General features: G+C 37.0%; 1 protein-coding gene across 3 annotated transcripts in view; it reads left to right on the forward strand.

The window, feature by feature from the left end:
* AFTPH (aftiphilin) overlaps positions 1-12,024 on the forward strand; it is a 33,468-nt gene that overhangs the window by 16,771 nt on the left and 4,673 nt on the right. Inside the window, exons 6-8 of one of the 3 annotated variants that reach the window (XM_005425789.2) lie at positions 4,041-4,101; positions 5,742-5,825; positions 9,715-9,838. In XM_005425789.2, coding sequence (XP_005425846.1) covers positions 4,041-4,101; positions 5,742-5,825; positions 9,715-9,838 — 269 coding nt within the window. The remainder of the gene's footprint in view (positions 1-4,040; positions 4,102-5,741; positions 5,826-9,714; positions 9,839-12,024) is intronic. The other 2 variants (XM_014308967.2, XR_004082246.1) reach the window with 2 other exon arrangements.

Raw genomic sequence — 12,024 nt, forward strand, 5'->3', positions numbered from 1 at the left:
TAAATGGTTTTGTTGTAGGCAAACAGACAAAAGCATGCAGAGATTTAAAACGGAGAACTTTGGAACTAATAGAATGAGGTAAAAACCAGCAAATCAGCTGCAATGTTTCTTCCTAGTTATGACATAAACTCTGAATGAATGTTTTGCCTTCGTTCCCTCCAGTGGGTCTCACTGAGTTAGGCTGGGGAAATAGAGTGAACAAATTTCCATCTGAGCCATTTAAGCTGTAAGGACAAGGGTTTTGAAATTGAGTTCTCAAGCAAGTCACTGACTGGATTGTTGCATTAGTTTATTGTATAAAGATAGTTTTTGTAGAGTCATTCTCTTTTATATTTGAAGGTAGAATCTAAATTCTTCTTTGATGTGTTGTTTATCTTGACCATTGAGGGGTTTATTTCTCGGTTCCTCTGTGCTCATAACTGTAAGGCAGTAAACAGAATATGAAATAATCCCCTGATTACTGTTGCCTTGATCTAAGCATGGTGTCTCAAAGACTTCACAGGGCTGAAGTAAAAGGCTTTGTCAAGGCACATCAGGTGTAAGGAGTGGCTGGTGAAATAGGCACGCTTTGATTGTGACACCCAAGACAGGTGCCTTTCTCTTCTTCTTTGTACAGCTCTAGTGGGCTTCTAAATCACAGCCAAGTCTTCAGGCAGTGCATGCAAATTACATTCCAGTGTTTGTCTAAAGGGTGGCTGTCTGGACTTAATGATGGCTGCTTTCTCTTGGTTTGATACTGTTTTCTGGTTAATGTTGTTTTAAAGTTTATTTATCTGCTTCTCTTTGGATTTTTTGAGGAAAGTTGTTTAGATATTTCTACTCTTCTGCTATTGCTTCAAAGCATTCTCTTCTCTCCGTTTCTTTTGTAGGGTTATCTGCCAAGTTTTACTTAGTAAGTTTTATATTGGAATAAAAATCTGCAGTGACCCAGACCTTTGTAGAAGAAAATTACCAGTGCTTCTTTTCTGCAGGTGCCCATTGCAGCACATCTCCTTGCATGAAAGCCACTGAATTAGGGATCAGGTTATAATAGAAATATACATCTTACACTTGGTGGCTATTAGGGACTGAACCTTAATTAAACCCTGTGGGGTGACAGTCTCTAAAAACACTTTTAATTACATAAGAGACCATCAGGACTTCTAACAATGACAGATGCAAACTACCATATTATTGGCCACCAGCCAAAGGCTCCATCAGGAACTGCTCTCCAGTTATATGTGTGAGAAAGATCCAAGAGTGTGAGAGTGTGTGTGGCTTTGTTGACAGAGTAAGGAAGAAAGATTTGCAGGTAAGAGATGCTACAGAACTTGCTGTTCTCTCAGATGTGACAGCTGTGTAAAGGGATTGTCTGAAAAGAGCAGTTTTCAGAACTGATAAAATTTTGCCAATGAATACACACAATGAAATGTATGAATTACTTGCATGTAAAGCTTTTTCTGGAATGTGTATGATGCTCATTTTTGGGATCCATCTGAATATTGACATTATATTTGTATTACAAGTCCTTTATTCTTTTTGCCCAGCTTTAAGACAGCAAAATGCTTCCTTTTTTTTTATTTTGTTTAATTTTCCTTGAGTAATTATTGGCATAGACACAAACATTTACATTTTACTCTTTTGGATTATGAGAGCTCTTACATAATACATTCTAAAATTACTGTGTGAAAACATCTCTCACTTGTATCAAAGTGAAATATGATGCAGTAAAACAGGCAGGCATTTTAATTTCCTCTTTCTTACTTCTTTAACATTCAGAGTAGTATTCTGACAACTGAGTATACTTTTTCATTTCTGCACTGTGTCCTGTAATCGAAGATGAAGGCCTTGAGGAGTGAAAGCAATGTGCTCCATTCTCAGTATTCTCCTAGACTGGGCACTTTTCCTTAAAGCATGTTACTAAAATAATAATTGCAGTAACCTAACAACCTCACAGTTTCAGAAAGGCTGAACATTATATTCCCATTTGCTGGGTATGTTCCCACTGGCTGAGGTTTCAGTGCCTGTGTTCAGGTGTTTCTTAGGGCTGAGGTAGCAAGAAACAGAAAACTTTCTGTTTAATTTTGCTTTTTCCTCTGCCTTTTCCTTTCACTCAGTTTGTTACTGTATAGACTGGGACTTGCCAGCATCTGTATAGGTGAGGGCTGCTTTGCTTACCCTCTCTTTTCCAAAGTACTTGAAGTCAGCAGGGTGGCCTCATCCCACAGAGCAGACTAATATATTTGGTGTATTCTTATTGATTTGGAGTCAGACTTGTTTTTTCCCGTTTTAGGAAGTATTCATCACATCCTTTGTCCTTTCCTTGTCAAATCTGAGAGTCAGACCATCATTAAAGGCAAACACTTGGCAAACCATTCCTGCCACTTTTCCCCTGCAGCTCTGTCAGTCATCAGTCCTGACTCAGGCCTTTGACAGAAAATCTACTGGGTATTTTCCTCAGTAAAAGTTGGTAGGAAGCCACTTTACTTCAATTTGAGTTCATTTTGCTCAGGGAAGAAAGCTACTAAATTGTTATACTCACTACCCTTTTCTTTTCCTACAAACTCCTTTTAATGTTAATATATTTTACATGTAACAAAGTTTAAACAAGCTACTGATAATGGTGATCATTACTTCATCAGGTGGAACTTCCACACTGCTGACATTATATCTACATGCAAATCATTTCAATGCCAGTAATACCATTCCCAAAGCAAAGCAAAAAGTGAAGAATCAGTTTATTAACCTCCATGGAGAGAATACTGTTCAAGCTGTGCTAAGTACTGAAAGTATTTTTGAGACATTAGATAGTAAATGTCTTGCTTAGAAAAATCTTTCCTATAAATAAATACAGAAGTCTCCAGCTCCCTTTGTTTTGCTTCCTGCAAACATCTAGCACTGAGGAAATTTACAGTGAGCTTAATTGTGCTACAGAGCTACCTCAGGTTGCTGCAGTCTCAATTAGTGAATCTGCATTTTTCTTCAGTGTCAGATGGTTGGAAGTTTTAAAATTAAAAATGAAGGCTGATTTTCTACAAAAGCAAAGTGAAGGTATGGCTCAGCCACTGGAAGCTTAACAAGTACTGATGTGTTTTAAAGAATGTTGCTGAGAGCATCCATTGTTTTTCTTTGATTGTTTCTTTAGAAGTTGAGGGCACATCCTTTCCCAGTGCCTCACGACAGTTGACTTCATTGGGGAGAGAGCAGAGTGTAATGTACAGAAGTAAAAAGGTTCAGCTTCTTTCAGACATTTCTGCTACTGTCCCATCAGTTTGTGTCCTGAGAGTACAGTGCTTGCAGGAAGTCACACTGCCCCTGAGCATACCTTCCCTGTAGAGCATGGTCCCTGCTGCTTGCTTGTGTCCAAAAGGCTTAACAAGAGGAAATCAAAAGGCAAGGATGGGCTCCCAGGAGGAGTCAGTGTTTTCATACTCCTCTTGTTCAAGCATTGCTGCCAATGGTTTGTATATAGATCAGGATGAATTAACTGTGGAAGGATAATAACTCGCAGGATTTTTATTTTTAAAGGGGGTGGAGTGGAGAGGGTCGTGATAGTTTGTTGCTCATATGTGAGGATTGTGTTTCTTAAGAGCAAAACAAACCAGAAGAATGATTGGTTGTTTGATGATAAATAATATATATGATCAAGACAAAGAAGGGATGCACAGACAGCTTTCACTGTTCTGAATTTGCCCTGTAATTGTGTATACATAACTATTTATGCTAAGTGCCTCATCTTCCATGAAAGTAATAGTTTAATTTTCAATGATGCCTTAAGGTTTGTTATTAATTTCATGTTTTAATTAATTTGCAAATCCTGTTTGAGTTAGAAGTTACCTAATCTGTGCTGATCAGTATTTAATGGACTTCCTGTAGTAGAAGAAATCTACTTTTCATCTCTAGTGCATATTATGAAAAGACACACCTCCCAAAAGTTGGGGCTTGATCATTTAGTTGTCGTTTTTAGTGTTTAGACGCTAAAGAATCTGTTGTTTGAACTGCTTTGCATTGTTGTAACCTGAACTGACTATAAAATCTGATTTCTGACTTTTCAACTCTAGGAATCTCTACCACCTGTCCAGTTTGACTGGAGTAGCAGTGGCCTTACTAACCCTTTAGATGGTACGTCTCTCCGTAGAGCCTCTAGCACCAGAGCTAGAGATAAGAACGCTACAAAGTTCAGACAAACATCTATCTGCTGATTATTTTTTTAAGATATATACACACACACATATAAAAAATATATATAATACTTATTTCTTACTCCTAACTTTGGAAATTCAGGCTTTCTTTCTGATTAACAGTTCCCCTATGTGAAGTATTACATAGTTTGAAAAATACAAGTTAAGTATTCTTCCTGCCATATGCTAGTGACACAGTGGCAATATTAACACTTCATTACGTATAACTGCAGATTATAATGAAACTCTGAACAAATGAGCATTTTAGGTTGATGAGTTTTACTTCCTAAAAGTATTTTTCACCAGTCAGCTATCTCTTTAGACATCCTCTGAATGACACACTTCTGTAAAGAGGCTACTTCAAAGCACAATATTTTAACCACAAACTGTTTGCAAAATATACACTTCCTGAGCTGAAAGTTTTCAGATTTAAAGGTAATTTTATATTTCAAAAATGTGACTTCATTCATTATCACTTTTGCTTACTCTAAAGAGCTAATTATAGCTATTATATTAAAGAGGTAGCTATGAACTTATTTATATCTGTAAATGTATATAGTTATCACCTCAAAGACCCTTCACCTAATGTCTATTTTAATAGCAAAGTGAGTTGTGCCACTGCCTCTAGTGTCAGAAATGTAAGTGCATGCAAAGGAAATAAAACAAGTTCTGGAAACTTGTTTGACTGACAGACTAGAAACCTATTACGAAACTCCTTTACAAGGAGCCTTCTGAGAGCAACTGATTGATAACACACAAGTTCAAAGGCAGGCTCAGATAAAGTGTATCTCTTACTGCACTGATGCTGCCACACTGTGTTGTTGCAGAATGTGTGGGGTGTAAGAGTTTGGATAGCAATATCATGGTGCTGAAGGAAAGCCTGGATGGACCCTTTTGCTGTTGTCTGGTGTCTTACTACTTCAGTCAATCATCATGCTTTCTTTTAACAAACAACTTTAAAATGTATCTTGGTTTGATTTCTGTTTTAGTGATAAAGGGGAACAGTATAATTTGCCAGTGAGGAACTGGACATAAGAGTGGCCTTTGTTACCCAGTGGTCACACTGCTTTAAGATAATGATAATTAATAGCTTAAAGCCGCTAAATAAAATTTTGAATTTTGTTTTTTTCTTTTTGTTCTTTGCTATTTGAGGATCTGCTAAGTTTTCCTGATGAAAGAATGGCTTTCAATTTCAGTGAGGGGAGAAAAAGCCCATTATATTTTAACTGTCAATTGACCTATATATTGTTTCCCTTTAACTGGTCACATCTCTCTCTCTGGGTCGTGCTGGTTCTCTTTCATTTTTAGATTGAAATAAATATTTCTATTTTGAAGTTACTAGTGTTGATTTCCTTGCTGCATTGTACATGAGGAAATGTGCATTGAATTAAGTTGTTAACATTTTAGAAGGTACAAACTAATACTGTAAGCATTGTTTTCATGTCGATTTTTAAATTGCGTACTGAGTACTAATTATAACTTGCATGTTCAAGTGTGTGTCTTACCCCTTTTTACACATAAACCCCTCCCTTGGCTTACCTTCTATATGGCTGCCTACCAACACGGTCACTGAATTTCAAGCTAGTGGAGGTTCCACTCTTCTGAACCTTGATTTCTTTGGGCCCGTGGATGACAGTAGCTCTAGCAGCACCACCACAATCCCAGGTCAGCAGAGTGTTCAAACCACAACTGTAAGAATATAACCACTTACTAAAAGCATGAGCACATCACTTGACTTTCCTACAAACAAGGAGAAGTTTTACATTGCATTTCTCTAAAATGTCTCTCTACTGCGTTTTTCCTTTAATCTGTGTTCTGTTTTCTGATGTTTTGTATCGAGTACGAAGTATTTAAAAGGTACTGTCAGCTCTGTATTTGTCACCTGCTGAAGGAATGAATGGCTTTTATGCTCTTGCAAATAAGATGTTAAAACACTTGTTTCAATGAGAAATTCCAGAAGTTAACTCTTCTAAGCACTTAAGGAGATTTGAAAAATGGTGTAGATGTGGCTATTCCTAAAATATGAGGCTTGCTCTCTTCTCTGAGTGCCTCCAAATTACAGGATTATGTTTGGAAGCCATGTGTGAATATAAATATATCAACCTTGATACATGACAGCTCAGGAGGTCATGGACTACTACCAATAATACAGTGAAAAAGGTGTTTTAACAGCCTTTATAATAGAAAAGAAGGATAGTTGCATGTTTGTGGGGTATTAGAACTTCATGAATGTTAATTTTGAACCCAGAGCATTTTGTCTGCAGCTTACTCCCTTAAAAAGGAGATGAAAACACCAGTCTCTCCCTAAATAATGTGTGAAAGTAATTTAATTCCTTTTTCACGTGGTTTTTGCGTGCTCTGAGTATTTTGCACGAGCTTGTGAAAACCTACATTTTGAATAAATTCCTGCAGGAATTTCAGGGAACACTTTGGCGATTTGTTCCAGTGCATAGGTTAAATTGATAATGCAAGTACTCCTTCAATACAATGCCTGAAGCCATGATAATCAATTTCTTCACAGGAAAGATATTTTTCCTCTTAGTGATTTTAATTTTTAAAACCCATACATAAGATGTTTGGGGTCCTCCCACATTTCAAAGAAATTATAATTATTATGGTATTTTTTCTTTTTAGAAACACGCTTTTTTAGTTTTAAAATCTAATCACTGAAAGCAATTTTATGGCATGGCAATCTAAATGACTTTTTATTCCACCCTTGAGAAATACCATTATCAGATGAAAGAGGGCAGATTTGTCATGGAAGTGACAGCTAGCAAAGTCAGGGCACTTGAGTCCTACAGATTCTTTTGTAAGTGTGTGCCAAGTCCACTGACACAAGTCACCAGTGCCCATTACACCTGTTACTGCTTGTGTAGTTGGGTACATGCGTTATTGCTTGTGCAGAAGGAGTGCACACTGGAAGGTGTTACTGGAGGAATACTCTGTTAGTCTTTTATTGCATTTTATTTTTTATGTTGTTGTTTCATCAAGTTACAGGTATCACCTCCTATGGTATGCCCTATAGTGCTTTCTTTTTTTTTCCTTCATTTCTTTTGGTTTGGCTTTGGGTTTTTTTTCTTACTGACTTGTTTCTGGGAAAGTCATTTGTTTCATGGCTTGCAGCTCGTGTGTTTGTGTGTGTGTTTAGGAGCTTTGTGTGGGGTTTGGTTGGCTAACTTTCCTTCAATATCTCATTAAGGTTTTGCAGTGGTTTCCTTAAATACTCTCTCATCATCTGAATAAAATGGAGAATATGCAACTCTTAAAAAAATACATAAAATAATTGAAAGACAAATTGCTAGATTTTTTTTTTTTGCTTAAAGAAGGTACTTTTATCAGTAGAAGTTTATTCTTTCTTTGGAGATTTAGTTTTACTTGCTATAGATTGACATGGAATTCTTCTCAGTCTGATTTCATCAGTACTCAAAATAACTTCTTAATAAAAATTTTCATTCCACATTATGAATAGGGAGTTACTAATTTCTAGTATTTTCCCACAGATTTAGTGTATTGTTTTATTTTTCATGTTAATAGTTTAACATAAATGCAGCTGATTAAGAGGTGCCTAAAGAACAGTAAATTGAGCAGTGACATCCCAAGACAGGACTGTAAATGGGAGTATCTAAATGATGTAACTTACATGGTTGCATTTAATGTTTGTTGCAGAGTTGCATGTCAAAGGGTTCCTTCCTTCAATTAGCTTTCCAATTTGTACCTTAATGGGATCTCGCAGGCTTCTGCAAGTCAAAGTGTATTTCTTCAAGGCTTCCTCTCCCTGATTGAAAGTGGATATTTTATGGAATATTCAGGCTTTTTCCTATTTCTAAGTTCTGTAAACATCTGACATTTCTAGAAGTCTTGGTATACTGGTCTCAGGACAGTACATATTTTGATATTTTGCATGGAACTGGATCAAATCAACTGTGAAAATCCAGATGTAAAAAAACATGTATGTTAAAAGGACAGCTGATTAATTTGTAATCAACTCATACTATGTGGAACAAATCTTCCACGTCCTGCTACTTAACCAGATGATTTTCTTTATTTCACATTTTGGTCAGCTAAGTTTCCTCACAATAAAAGAAGAATTAACTTGTCCCAAAAGGATAAATGGTCAAGACACTGCTTGTAGAGAGCTCATGCAAAGCAGGTTTGAGGATGATTAGCATCATCTGTTAGCACACACAGTGCTGCAGTTATGGTGGTAAAGGCAGGACACTAGGCACTGGCATTTATTTTTAGTAATCTTTTGGTGTTTCAGGAATACTTCTAAAAGCATCTTGATCCTGAGAAGTAAACTGGATACAGTCATCAGCAAACATTAATAAATGCTGGTTTTGTATCGGGGAGCTGCACAGGACCACCAGGTCCCAGTATTTGCAGTGTTTGTTCTGCACTGGGATGAAAGGCTTTTGTGTTGTCCACACCAGCAGGCAGAAGTGTGACACCTGTTTAGCACAGAGGTGTCTCTGAATAAACACAGTGCTTATGAACAAAAATTCTGTGCTGTCTTTGAAAAACACCTTGTGAATGGCACATATGCATGCTTCATGAAACCTGTGAAGTATAAAATATCTGAAACTGTAACTACGGAAGTATCAGCAATTTCAAATGCAACAAAACTTGCTGTAACAGTCTTTCATCTTGATTTATTTTGGTATTCTAATTCCTAGAAGTTTTTTTAAAAAATACTATGTAATATTTAAAAATCCTAGAGCTGCTTCCTACTGAGATGTGATGCTTGATACTAAACAGATAGAATTTAGTGCATACATATATAATTTTTTGCATACAGATTTCCATTGTTTGCAGTGTTTTCAGAATGACCTCTGCTGCTAAAATTTGAAATCCATTTGCAACAAAAGTGATATCAAAATTCAGCATCTGACCTCAGATAACTGAAGCTAGAAATTCAAGGCTGAAACATTCAGATTCTTAATGTGTTAGAAATACTTGAAAGTTGAAAAGGGAGCACAGACTAAAAGTTTTGGTGGTCCTGTGCATATTAGTATGTAACTTTTTTTAATGCCATTCCACTTCTGTGTTTCATAAAAGCTTCTTTTCCTCACTTAAAATTTTAACACAACCCCTAGGGAAAAGCCAGATACTAAATGCACTCTGTTGCATGCCAGTGTTGTTTGTAATCTCTAGGTGAAGAGTTGGTCCCTGTTAACATGCAGTGTTCTTTTAATACAGGCAGTTGAGTTGAAATAATTGAAACAGTCCATTTTTGACACAGCTGACATTTTTATAGAGGTTTCACTCTGAAAAGTCAATCAGACTGGTTTGTTTTACTCTCAGTCTGAGACCTTGTATGCCAGACTTGATCCAAGGCATGTATTTTCTACTACAGATGAAAAAGCTGCTGAAACAGGATGGGGAGAGAGGATGATGCTTCAGAAACACAAACATGTTCTGTCATGTTCTTTTCATGTATCTTGAAATTATAAATGATTCAGATGTTTACAGAAAGCAGTCTCTAGCAAGTTGGTCTGTGACTAATTATGACTTTACTTGCCTCCAACCATCACTGATTATTGTTTTATACTATAAGGTGTGGATCCTGAGTTGTATGAATTGACAACCTCAAAACTGGAAACTTCCAATGCAAGCAGCAGAGTGACTGATGCTTTTGCAAGGCTGATGTCCACAGTGGAGAAGGCAAGCACGTCCACAAGGTAAATGCCTTTCATTGCACATTATTTTCCTCTTTCTAAGGGTGGTGTGAAATGTGAGGTGTGAATGTGTGTGCACTTTTAGGGCAGAAGTTCCTGAATGATCAAAAGGCTTTAGATTTTAAATCTGAAGTTCATTGTACTGTAGTTCTTATTTCTAATTATCTCAGAAGTCTAAAATGAGATGGGTGAGAGTTTATGAGCTGAAGGAAAAAGATCACCAGGACCTATGCTGAAAAGGTAGAGCCAAAGACTGAACTGGAGGAAGCAACTTTCTGAACATCAGAGCTGAGGGTTGCTCCTGAGAGTGGCAGGGTAAACTGAATCAGCTCAGTGACCTAGGGCTGAGACAGGAGACTCTCCTTGGTCTCTGTGTAATTTATAAATACAGAATGTTGCACAAGTAAAATGATAACAGACTAATAATTATGACTATATTTGTCCCTTCACAAATATTTCTAATACCTGTCAGAACTTCAGTGAGCAAACATCAGTTTAATTTTGCTTTTGCAGGTTAAGAATTGAATGTGTAGTTGGTTTAGGATGTCACTTCTGCCTCAGTGGAGCACACATAAAGTAGTTTTGTGCTTTTTTTATAGGTAGTATCTGTAAAAAGGCTTTAGACATCAAATGGCTTGCTTGAAGTCTGGGCTTTGATTGGGTCCAGAATCATCTCTCCCTTTATAACATGTATTCTTTGGGTTTATTTTTTATGTGTGTCTTAGCAGTAGGATCCTAGACTGTCTTAACATATCATTAATGTCTGTGCCCTTTAAAAGAAATGCTGAGGAACCTTTACCAAGTAAAACATTGGTTTTCTGGAAGTGTGTGCCTCAACATGCAACAAGTACATGATAACATATCTTCACTCCCAAGTGAACCTTAGGGTTTATTCAGCACTCTTAAACTAGATGTGTTTTCATGCAACAGCCCTTAAGAGGAGGCACAGTAATGGTGGGGTGGAGCTGGCTTTCTTAAAATGACTAATTTGTAATTTTCAAGAGTTCTTTCCAAACATGCTCTATCTTCCCAGTTTTCCTGCAGTGATAATTTTGAAAGTGAGCATGGTATCTACAAGCCATGAAATTTCAAGGGAGAACCAGTAGAGGGAACTCCCCACTTCGATGCTGATTTTTGGGTCTTTTGGATTGCCTCTTTTTCTATCCATGCAGTGCACATACTCTTCCTAGAGATACTGTAGTGGAAGTTTGGCTTTCAGGAGTTAGAAAACATAGTTACAGTTGAAATACTTTTGTATTATATTCTAAGCTTAATTTAAAAGTAACCACAGCAGGACATGCAAACTCTAAATGTGTCTTTGTTGTATCTGCACTCTTAGATTTGTACCTTGCTTTAAGATGTCTTAGGTTTTTGTTTACAAAGGAACTTTGCTTAAATGAGTGTTGACCCTCATTTTTCTGTACTGTTTTTTTGATATGAGGGGTTTGGTTTTTTCCCCAGTGCTTCCACAATGCACTTGAAAGTTCTTAGTTGTACTCTTAAAGCTCTTTATCCAGATGTCAGAGCTCTTCCCTTGTTCTGGAGAGCATTCCATACCAGCAGGAACTGGTTCTAGATCTGTGATGTAGCATTATACCAGGCTGGGACCTCAGACTTGGAGGCTAAGTTCAGACACATACAAGGATTAGCTGGTTTCACAGTTTAATACATTTTGTATATTCTTATCAACTCTGAATTAAAAAAAAAAATCATGTGCTTTTTCTTCTTGATTTCATGCTCCCCAAAAGAAAAGCAGTCTGTTTTTTCAGGCTAGAAGCCTTCTGAAAAATAAGAAGGTATAGCCTCAACAGTATGCCAACTAGTGTGGTACAATGTTAGCTTTTTGTAATAAATTTGTTTTTCTTTTCAGTTTCATAAATTCTTTTGTAATGAACTGGAGACTTTAAAATAGAAGTGACCGTGTACAGCCAGGTCAATGAGAATGAGGTTCATGCACCAGCCTGGAAATGTTAACTGTTAGACATCAATGATAACTGGCTGAGGAAGACAAAACCAGTGGATTAGGATCACTTTGATGGCAACTTCAGTTGTGTTGAGGCTATCCCCTGTGTGTTGGCTGAACTCAGGATCTTTAGGGTAAAGTTTAGAGTGAAAATACCACTGCTCAGCTGTGGGATGCCAAGTGAAGGGTTGTCTTTGTCTAAAGTAGCCCTGTCTTTAGTTGCAAA

Source organism: Geospiza fortis, unplaced genomic scaffold (assembly GCF_000277835.1).
Source record: "Geospiza fortis unplaced genomic scaffold, GeoFor_1.0 scaffold134, whole genome shotgun sequence".
NCBI classification, from domain to species: Eukaryota; Metazoa; Chordata; class Aves; order Passeriformes; family Thraupidae; genus Geospiza; species Geospiza fortis.